Genomic DNA, 11,712 nt, shown 5'->3' on the forward strand with positions numbered 1-11,712 from the left:
CAAAATTTGACAAAAATGGCATAGTATAGAATGTCGTCCAAAATTTGACAAAAATGTCATAGTATAGTATGTCGTCCAAAATTTGACAAAAATGTCATAGTAAAGTATGTCGTACAAAATGAGACAAAATGTCATAGTATAGTATGTCGTCCAAAATTTGACAAAAATGGCACAGTATAGCATGTCGTCCAAAATTTGTCAAAAATGTCATAGTATAGCATGTCGTCCAAAATCAGTCATAGTATGTCGTCCAAAATTTGACAAAAATGTCATAGTATAGTATGTCGTCCTAAATGAGACAAAAATGTCATAGTATAGCATGTCGTCCAAAATTTGACAAAATGTCATAGTATAGTATGTCGTCCAAAATTTGACAAAAATGTCATAGTAGTATGTCGTCCAAAATCTGACAAAAATGTCAAAAATTTTAACTTTCGGGTTAAAAAAACCATTCCCAATCATCTGCACGTTTTCATATGGGACGCATGAGGGTTTTGTCAATACTTTGGGATGAGTCACGTGCCAAACTTTTGGGCAGAAGAAGAATAAGAAATGGAATACACGTGGAAGAATAACAAGAGATGCTTGCACTGCAATGTGCTTACAGTGGCAGGCCCTAATAACGTCCTTTCTGGCATGCAGAGGCCACCATAGTTTCCTGATGCAAATGAGAAAAGGGAGGAGTCCTCCATTTGTTACAATCTGTAATTAATATTAGCATATTTTACAATATTTGATAGGATAAGGTTCGTATGTGCGCTTTATTGCTTGTATTATTTGTTTCCTATTGATGTAAAGTGACATAAACACAACACAATGACAATAAGTGACATATTTACATACATAAAGGCTTTTATTTCAGTTTTATTATAAGCAGCATACAAATTAAATGTATCGTTGTCATTAGTTAATGTTTTCTTAGTTAGTGTTTATTGTTTCCAAATGACTTAAAAGTGCCATTTAAATCAAATGCATTGTTATTATTATTATCAGTATCAAGGTCACTGGATTAAAATACAATATTGACTTTGTTAAGTGGGTTATTGGAGATTGTGTGGACGACGACGTGCTGTTACATGTTATTAATAGTACTGGATGTCTCAGCCGCATGGTGTCTGTGCCTGCGTATGTGTATGCGCATCCTTTTCCTTTGTTAGAAACTTAAGCGCTCCTGGGGAAGAGATGGCTTCACATGGCGGAGGAAAAGCTGGAGGTGTAGAGGAGGAGATATAGGTGGAGGGGCAAGGAGACATGGTTTAGTAATACACACACACACACTCAGGCGCGCGCACACGGATAGAGTGTGGCGAGGAGACACAGAGGACATAAACGTGACGAGGCAGCCTAAGAGCTGTTATGCAACCGCTGACCTACTAACACATATTTCTAGAAAGGGAGCCGGAGAAACTAGAGCAAAGAGTCCGACGGCACACAACACACAGGCAGCAGAGCCAAGAGAGACCCGAGCCGCCTTCACCCGAACCACACGGACCACGACAACTACCGACCACAGCGGCACCGACAGGGAAAAACGGAGAAGAGGAAGAAAGTTTTGTCATTTTTCCCCCGTTTTGTTGAGAGGTTTCTTGTGAAAGGACAGGGAGCGAAAGGAAACGGGAGCGAGCCAGCTTTTGTGTCGGGGAAGCCAGAATCTTTTTTTCTCTCCTCCTTCAGGACAAAGGTATGTTTGAGTGAGCGCCTTTGTCTCCGTCTGTGTGTCTGTCCGTATCCCTCTGGGTTTTTGGGTTAAACATTGAAGTGTTTCAGCTCTATCTGTGTGTGCGTGTTTGTGAGGACATGATGCTTATGGCCGGGTATTGTTCACATGGCGGCGGCGGACCCGCGCGACCGCCCGTGACTTTGAGACGCACGCGGCTGCTTGTGTTACAAAATAACTGCGTTTGCTACTTTTGTTGCCGTTTTTCTTTTATTCTCCCTCGCTCTCTCGCTTTTTTTTACTATAGTAGGTAAATGCTTAGCGGGGCTTACGAGGAGGAATAGAGAGTCTCACTCACTGGTTACCCAACACATGTACGTGTTCAATGTCAAGGCGAGGTAATTTCACTCATGGTGGAATGCTGCTGTTGGAGCTACTGCCTCTGTTTTGTCTGGTTTATGCAGACACATACACACACTAGCTCATGCACGTGGCGTGCTAATGTGTGTGTAGTATTATATATCTTATATACTATATACATATATGTATATATATATAATAACTGTATGTAATTCTCATTCTTTGGGAAATTAAAGTCATCTCTTTCAGCTAATGAAAATGCATTAAGGGATTGGTTCCCTTTCGGGAAAATTGTGTTTTTAATATTTTTTTATTATTATGGATTTCTTTTTACATTACATTGTAATTAAAACACTTTACATGAAATGAAAGGTGTTAGGTTAGAGTATAATTTCAAAAAAATCCCATGCGTGAATGTCCAAAATCATTCATTTATAAGGGCTAAATTGATGATTATTATTTTTGTGAATCAATTAAATGCAGATATTTGTGTAAAAATGTTGACTAGGGGTTCCCATGCCTAAAAATAACAACATTTTCAAATATTTGTATTGCTCTACAAAGCAAAGATATCCAGTTTGGGGTCATAGAGGGAAAAAAATCTATTGAAACCATATAATTGGTCTTGATTTTTCCAAACCAATAATCAAAATAGGTGGTTGTTAATTAATAATTGCACAGTAATCGATTAATGTTGCAGCATTAGATACTATGAGGTAAAAATATGTCTAGCACTGTGAACTTGAAGACTGTAATGCTTATGTGACGACTGAACCTCACAAGTGCAGAGCATTTTGCCCTCAGGATACATCACTATCACATAATAAACGTTCAAGTTCCACGTAAAGAAAATTATCTAAACGATGATTTGTGATTTTTATTCACAGTGTTGCTGGGTGGTTTTCTTATAACTCCTGAGGTGTGTTAAGTAAAGCACAGAGCTTTGCTTTGAGGGAGTTGGAGGGTATGACATAACCAGGCACAGCAGGGAGAAGCAATAAACTGCAGCTCTCTCCTGGGACAGAGAGCCTGTAATTGATTCCCGTTCACACCCTGTGCTTTGCTTCCCATTATTCATACCCACATTAACACTAAATACTCATCTCTGAAGCACGATAGATATTTAGCGAATGTCCGCGTTGGAATATCGTGAGCTATACGCGCTTTGATCTGTGTTGTAACACAGCTGCTTTAGTGTATGCGAGCTATTTATAACCTCGCTGTGTCCTTCCCCACCATAGAAAAGTATGGGGCAGGAAAAAAAAGCAGAAGTGGTGCTAAACCAGATTCAACAGGCTTTCCTGTTTCGTACAAAGCACGTCTCCCAAGATCCTGATGAGGTTCTTTGCGTGAGTTTGTTGTGAAATTACAACAAGTGAACATCCAGGATGTGATGCAATGCACGGAAACCCCTGTCTGGCGAAGGCAAGGCAGGCAGAGTTCTGGTGAGGACTTAGTCCGCCTGCTGCCAGCTGGTCTGGTTTTCAGAGCGACTGCATTGCTCCGTCCCCACCAGCTTTCCAAATATAGGTCAGACCTGTAACTGGGTATATGGGGCAAGTCGTGGACTACTTTGACAACTCTGTCTGAGGAACAAAAGATTTCAGACTCATGCAGACTGAAGTAACTTCAGCCATTTTGCCCCACTTTGTATCAGTATGTTTATTTAATTGTTTTTTTTTGTTAATCTAAGAGTAATTGTGTGTAAAGATGTGGTCACAAGATTTAACTTAAAAAAAGCATCTTTTCACCAACATTCAAATAAAAAAATAAATAAAGAAAAGCCTATTTATTAGATTAAAAGTCTAAATGTGTAAGCTTTTCTCTTATCTGTTCAGTATAGTACAAGTTGAAGGGCTTTAGTCACATTCCTATAAGGAAGTGTTAAGTGGCACACAGTCGCATAGGTCTCAATGACTGACCTGGAATGTCTGGATTCCTGCCTCCGACTTTTGTTTCTTGAGGGCAAAATGGAGGCTACTTGCTGGGGCCCCTTCCACGTGTGTGGTGTTGGATCACGTAAGATGGAGGAGGGGAAAAGGATGCCTTGTGTTTTACTCACACTTGCCTCAGAGGGGGTCAGAGGTGAGACATTCCTCCCTGAGCGGCAAGTGCCTGGGAACTATACTTCCTCACTGTGTTTTTCTCAGTTAAAGCACAGAGCAGCTGCAGTGAATCATCCATTTTAATGGAGAATTAACCTTTTCGCAAAGAGCCAATTACACCGTGCACCTAATGCCCGGTGTCTTTCTTCACCCAGCGTAGATCTTTACTTTCATTCAGGGAAAAAAAGACATGCAGGGAGAATAATGAAAGGGGAGATTTCAGGCATTCATTGCCACTAACCTGTAGCTCCTGCCGCTATGTAATACGCATGTGTTACACAAGCTTTGTGCTCTACAGCGGGAGAGATTCAGAGCACGTACGTTATGAGGAACAGCAGCAGCCCCTCCCCATGCAGTCCTGAGAGGGAGACTGTTATGTGTGAATTTGGCTGCAGAGATGGGTGTGTGCTCTGACGTCAGTGCTATCTCCCTGTCTCTCCCTATCGTTTTTCATCTGCCACTGATGCATTTTAGTTACGTGCTGCATAAGGCGTTGCAGGGTTTCCAGAGTGAGCGGGGTTTAATGTTGCATGAAAATCACCGGGGCTGTCGTAATCCAATTTTTTATGTGTGTGTTGGGGCACATGGTGTCCTCAAGTTTGTCTCTTTTTAGTCTTCAGTTTTTTTTTGTTTTTTTTTTTAGATGCATTCCTCCTGTAACCCAATCGTCCCTATGCTTCCTCCCTCTCTCACTTCTTCTCTTGCTCTATTTTTAGAGTGTAGTCTAATACTCTCTTTCCCTCTCTTGCCCTCCCTCCCATGCAGTCCCACTGACCTATTTTATGGCGCACCGTCAAAGACAGGAGCAGTGTTTACCGCTAAGCATCGTTTCTAGGTCAGTGGGACAGCGCAGACGTATGCATGCTTCCTTCCCACCCGCCTTTGTTTCTCAACCCCCCTCTGCAAGTCTTCAGGAAAATGATTCAGGTCTGTGGGGGGGGACACGGGGGCTGACTGACCCCCACATTTTTCCACATCTGTTGGTGGTTGTGTCCAAATGCCCGTCTGCTTGACATAGCTTCACTCTGGTAAAAGAGGCGAACATGAGATGGAGGAGCTCTTGTTCTCAGCAGCCTGTTGCCGATGTAGACTTAGCCCCAGAGTTACATTATCACAAGCTTGGGTAAATATATAGTTAATTATTCTGAGCTGAGCTGCCGTCAAGGTTACATTTTGTTTTTTTTCAAACTTAGCTAACGGTGTCATTGACTCTAAAGCAGTTAAATGTAGTGAGCAGTGTGGAAAAGACATTCAGTGTGAAGTATGTAAGTGGTTTGTGATATGGGAACAGTTTAGCCACTGCAGCGTGTTCAAAGTAAGCTGAATCATTGCAAGCTGATGTGAATCATTCTTGATCTACTAGAGGACTTTGGTTCCACTCCTTGTGAAATGTAAGGGTGTGTTTTCTCTCGCTCTCTCCTCCTCTTAACGTTACAGTTTAGAAACAAAAAGTCAGTGGAGATTCTTTTTTCAGATATTTTTTTTTCTTCTCTTGCCCGTGGCGTGTCTGGCCACAGTTTTCAGGTTTTGTTATACACACGAGAACAAAACAGTTTGTTTTTCCAGTAACATCAACAGGTTCTCGTGCCCGGGAATTACTTAACCTACAAAATGAAACTGACTTGACCGATTGTAAACCACATATCGTTTTGTGCCCTAAATTATGACAATAACTGCTGACAGCATTTATTTTTTAAATTTAAGAGAGGTCAAAATTTGCTTTTTTGATGCCCTTCTTCAGTAGCATGACACAAATTCTTAACATGACCTCTGCCTCATTATGTTACATATTTATTACTAGGATTTTTAATAACTGTATTTACAATTTGACAATTTAAGTTAATGTGATTTTGCATCAGTGATAACAATTACCCTTAAAACACCAGAGAAAGATCGGCATTATATAAACTGGTGATGTTCGAGGTTCATTTCTGTTCTTCTTTTTTGTCGAGAAGTGTTGCGAACTAAAAGTGACACCAGCGGAGTCATTGTTACACTCACAGGCACAGTGACCTAGATTAGATAGATAGATACTTTATTCATCTCACAGAGAAATTCACAGTTCTGCATTCCCCGTGTGTGTTTGTATGCATGTGTGTGTGTGTGTGTGTGTGTGTGTATTGGAAATGTCTTCATGTTTGTAATGGACTCCGGGGCTCAGTGTAATGATGTGTTATTAATTAGCGTATATCAACTGTGTAATGAGCAACGAGAGAACCAGAGAGGTCAGTCCCAAAACAAGCGCAGATGTAGTTATGACATAACTCCAGAAGGCCGTCGACATCCTTCCGCACTGCATTCTGCATTGTTGTTAACTTTATGCCGCAAAACCTGTTGGGTGGGCGAAGCTTCCCGTTGAGCTACGATGTTGACACAGCACAGGAAGGCTCAGCAGCTCAGTCAGTGTAACTGAAGACAGTGCAAGCTACCACATAAGAAACCCAGCCATTACAGCTGCGATGGAGATTCCCTCCCCTCCCCAACACGGTGTAACACAGATGTTTGTCCAGATGTGTTAGAAGAAGGACACAACGTATTTAGCGGACGTGTTTGTTTTTGAATGATTTTATTAATTGATATCGGGTCATTCAATTGATTCTGAACATCAGTTATTTTAGCACCGTCCTACTTGGTCCCTGGTAATGTCACTGCCGCAGTAGAGGCAGCCGAAGCAGTGTGTTCATTCATGCGCAGCCCTGTGTGCTTGTGTGTCTACTTGTGTATGCTGCTGCTCAGAGCCTGCATCCAAGAAAACAAGATGAACATTGTGTGAACATTTGTTGTAGTTTGAACTGCGATTAACAGACTGTGTTGATCTCATACCGTAGAGGTCACACTAATGACACTCAAATCAAAGCTTTGCATTACAGTTTAAAATGTAACTCTTATTAGAGCTTACTAAAATATCAATCTAACCCCCTCTCCTCTTTTTCTCTCTCTCTTTTCATAACCCAGGTAGTGGTCAGCAGACAGCACGACCGACTCTTCGCCCTCAGGGAGCCCTGAAGTACACAGCTTGACCTATATCCTGTGTAAGACACTGAGAATAACACAACAAGAGGCCTGGCAGACATCACAGTTCTGCTGAAGACTGAGGAGACGCCAAAACACTCAAAATCACCTCGAGCAAGTCTCCAAAAAAGTCCTTGAACGTTGGATCAAGTCAACTGGACGACACTCAGCTTAAAATCTCAAGTTGTGGATTTTTTTAGGCTATCCGTACACAACACAAGTTCAATGGTTTTTGTGGAATTCCACCTCTTTTTAATCTTCCTTGCTAATTTAGACACTTGAATGTTTTGATTCTGAAAAGCAAAGCAACAGAAATCAATGAGGCTTTTCCTTCAAGGAGCACAAATACCTCATCCAGAAATTTTTGCTGATCCTGCGACATAGGTCACACTACTTACCAACAAAGCGGAAGGCTCTTACTGTACTGTTCTACATCTTTTCCCTCCCCCTTTGCCCTTTGCTAGAGTCACACTCTGGCCCCCAGCTGAGAAAAACATGGAAAGTCTCAGTCTGCACCTCTCATCCACCAGCAACAAAAACAACATGGAGATAGACAATTTTTCTTCCTACAGTGGAAGCATTCCATCCCCTGGTCCTGACGATGGAGCACGAATCAGCCGCCAGGGTAAAGGTAGCAAGTCTAATGGGAGTTCCCGTCGCAAGAGAGAGTTCATTTCTGACGAGAAGAAAGATGCTTCCTATTGGGAAAAACGGAGGAAGAACAATGAAGCAGCCAAGCGCTCAAGGGAGAAGCGTCGCCTTAATGACATGGTGCTAGAGAACCGGGTCATGGCACTGAATGAGGAGAATGTTCGTCTGAAGACAGAACTCCTTCAGCTCAAGTTGCGTTTTGGCCTCATCAGCACAGCCTCCTACATGGAGAAAAGCCAGCAGATCTCCAACAGTGCTGCTGCAGCTTGCAACACTGGTAGCAATGGTAGCATCACCCCAAATGGTAACACCTACCTCTCAAGCAGTGGATATTCCAGTGCATCCCAGGTGATGCTGAATTCTGATTCCTCTGAACCTGAACAGTCGAGCCATGGTGAACGCCACACCAACCTCCACAACTACTCTCCCCGGGGCTCCATCTCAGATTTGTCTGACGCCTCCTCCAGGGACAGCCCAGAACCGATGGACTACAAGGTAAAAAAGGAGCCCTCGTGTATGGAGATGGCTCAGCTGGAAAGCAACGATGGGCTTGCTAATAGGATACCAAATGGAATGCCAACTGGGGCTTACCATGGCAACCACAGTCCTCTGGTTTCCCCTCACCAGCAGAGCACTCCAGTGGCTGAAAGTGCCATGGACTACCAACACCACCAAAGGCAGCAGCAGTGCCACATGGAGGCATCCAGTCCAGCTCCTCAGGCCACCTCTGCTCAGCGGAGCGTCATCTTGTACCGCTCCAGCAGTGGTTGTTACCCTATGGAAAGCCAGAGGTCAGAGGACCAGCAGGTCCAGCAGAGCAGACCGACTCAGCATTGCCAGAAGACCCCAGCCTCCAAGTTCTCTGATTGTTCACTGACCATCACAGAGGTCGCAGAGAAGCTGGAGAGGACAAAGACCTTGGATTCACCTCAGTATGAATATGCCGATAGTTATGACGAGTCTGCAGAGGAGATGCAGCAAAGGTACAATCCCAATGATCAGCAGCAGCATGGCACCCGTCATCATTACTGCTACCAGGTTCAGGAGAACAGTTCTGAGCATTCAGAAAGCCACCAGAACCCCTTCGCCCCTGATCTGATCCACAATACTGAGGAGGGCAAGTCCTCCTTTGCGCAGCACAATGGCTACCTCAACACACTCGATGAAGAGCCCCCCGTTCTCACCTATGAGGGAGGACCTCAAGCGAGTAGCTTCTACCAGGAGAACTCCTCAAAAGACACTTCCTCCAGTGATGGGGACCCCCGTAGCTCTGACAAGGAGGGCTCCACAGATGATGAATCCCCCTCCTCATCCTCCTCAGACATTAGCAGCTACCACCAGAAGATGGTGAAAGCTATCAGTTCACATGGAGAGTGCCAAGCCGAGTTCAAAGCTACAGCTCTGCCTCACAAGCTCCGCCTCAAATACAGAGCCTACTCAAGTGGGGCATCAGGAGCGCAGGTAGATGGCCCAGTCAATGCCTCCATGTCCCCCTCACCCACCTTGCCCCAGCACCCTTACTTAGCTCTACCAAACAACCCTCACAGTAGCCAGGCCAGTGGGGAGAGCAAAGAGGGGGAGAATGAGACTGATTATGCAGAAGAGGATACATCTCCTGTGAACCAGAGAGCAGAAGCGAAAAAGGACGGAGGAATTAAGGGATCCAGCAGCGGGAGGGGTGGACGAAGTAAGAGGCGAGATTAGGGACAAATTAAGTGCAACTCAAGCATTTTCCTTTACTACGACTAACTAATGGACATACGTCACCACCTTACAAGACAGAAACGAAGCCACACATCTGTGCGGTGTAGTCAAGTTGTGATTTCACCATCCAGTTTCACTGTGTCACCCATTTCCCTTTCCCTTTCTTCTTTCCTACCTCCCATCTGTCCATCCATTTAAAATAATAGGTCTGGGATATTTCCTTTGTGAAAATGACAAATAATATATAATGATAATTCAGTAATTGATTGTTGGAAACTGCATTGGTGGCTAGCACGTGTTTACTATGGCATTTTGGGAACATTCCTTAGACCAAAGATATACATCCTTCCATGTTTGGCAAAGAGTGAAATTCTTGCTCCCTCTGAACACATCCGCACCATCTGTTTTTTCACCCTTATTATCATCCACACACAAGCCCTTCTTAATTCTGAAGCACTTAGATTGTATATTACTGTGACATATAAATTTGCATATATGGAATATATTTTTTAAGAACAAAAACGTGGTAAAAAATACAAAAAAAATTCAGTAGTGGGATATGGAAGATGTTAGACTAAAAAAAAGGTGATCAGTTTGTTCCTGTCGAGACACCATGTACAGCCCTTCTTTGACTAGACGATGCCTCAAAGATTAATTCAAAATATGAGCCACAACTTGTTTAAAAAAAGAACAAAAAAAGTAAAAAAAAAAAAAAAAAGGTACACATTCAGGTGATCCAAGCTGTTTGACGCTGAAAGCGTGTCCAAACAGTCTAGGCCAGTTATTGTCGTATCAAACGAGGCTATGCAGTCGCACGTTGCTGTTGGCAAAACCTGACAAGCACAAGGCGAGGCCTTGTTTGCCAGCCGTTCAACAGAGATCAATACGTCTTTATTTTCCAGACAGGTCGTCTGTCTAATAAACAAAATGGCTCTCTCATCGCAACCAGCGTAGCTGCTCTCTCTCTCTCTCTCTCATCATAAGGTGCCTCTTTATTGTGTTGTCCCTCGTCACCTCATTGGCCGACGTCTTAATGATCCCACTCACCTCTGCACTGAGTTGTTTTAGCTACAGTAGCTGCAGTAGATCACACAGTCTGTACAAGTGTAACTGTTTTACTTCCTGGTGCCTGCCTCTGGTCACTATGTATAAATGTAAAGTTGTCTCTCTATCTCTTGTATACTGCTGTCATTATTTTATTATTATTATTTTATTAATATTGTTATAATTTTCTATTGTATTTTGTTTTTTGTTTTTTTTTGGATATTATTATGTGTATTTTTCTGTCATCTTGTTGTGTCATTTTTGCTCTACACTCTTCCTGGTTGTGCTGTGTATTTACCCCCCACCCCACCCCACTGCCCTTTGCCCCCGTTACCATTTGTACTACGTGTTACTGTATAACCTTTGCTGTTTGCCGAAAGGCTTTCTGAATTTTGAGAAAAAAAAGAAAAGGCTTGTCCAGAAGTGATAATGTATTGCTATACTTCGAGTGGATATGCAAAAAAATGGTTACAAAAAACAACCCGTTTTTGAACGTGTGAAAGATTCAAAAATGGGGGAAAGAAAATAAAAGGTTGTTGACTTTAAAGACGTCTCTGCTGAACTTTTTTTGAGTTGTTCTTATGAAACGATGCACACACACAAAGCACAAATCCAACGGACAGACAGACAGAAACATCCCAGGCTGCTGGTTCAGCACAGTGCGAGCCAACACAGCCAGTGAAAAAACATCAGTGTTCACGCTGTTGTCACTTCAAGCCCACAGACTGCTGCCAAAGATCCTCCAAACTGGACTGAGCATCGGAACAGAATGCAGACTGCGTGGTTTTCCGAGCACAGGAGGGAATCTGTTGTCTGAAGCTAACCTCAGCCTGGACGGTCACAAAATACACACGATTCCAATGTAAGCAATAAAGAGTCTCTTCACTGGAAACATAAAGCCCAGTTGTTGACTGAAGCAGAAAGGGGACTGAATTCATAAAAGTCTTCGTTAAATAAACTCAAAAGCAAGAACAACTATTACAGAAAAGTAACAAAGAAGGAAAAGTTCACACTCTAAACCACATATTGTTACATCAGAGGAGCAGTTCCACGTAAGCAAAGTTGCAAAACGTGGTCCAGAGTTACCTAATGCTATGAACCAATGAGTCTTATTTGAATATAAAAAAAAGAATTTGGAGCAAGAGAGAGAAAGCACAGGATGCATTAGAGAGCAACAAG

At 42.8% G+C, this 11,712-nt stretch overlaps 1 protein-coding gene across 1 annotated transcript; it reads left to right on the forward strand.

Annotated features, from left to right (window-relative positions):
- Positions 1 to 1,194: 1,194 nt before the first annotated feature.
- Positions 1,195 to 11,080, forward strand: nfil3-5 (nuclear factor, interleukin 3 regulated, member 5). The gene is made up of 2 exons (XM_058641430.1): positions 1,195 to 1,681; positions 7,078 to 11,080. The coding sequence occupies exon 2, from the start codon at positions 7,630 to 7,632 to the stop codon at positions 9,487 to 9,489; it is 1,860 nt and encodes a 619-aa protein (XP_058497413.1). The 5' UTR covers positions 1,195 to 1,681; positions 7,078 to 7,629; the 3' UTR covers positions 9,490 to 11,080.
- The last annotated feature ends 632 nt before the right edge of the window (positions 11,081 to 11,712 follow it).

This window comes from Solea solea, chromosome 10 (assembly GCF_958295425.1).
Source record: "Solea solea chromosome 10, fSolSol10.1, whole genome shotgun sequence".
In the NCBI taxonomy this organism is placed as follows: domain Eukaryota; kingdom Metazoa; phylum Chordata; class Actinopteri; order Pleuronectiformes; family Soleidae; genus Solea; species Solea solea.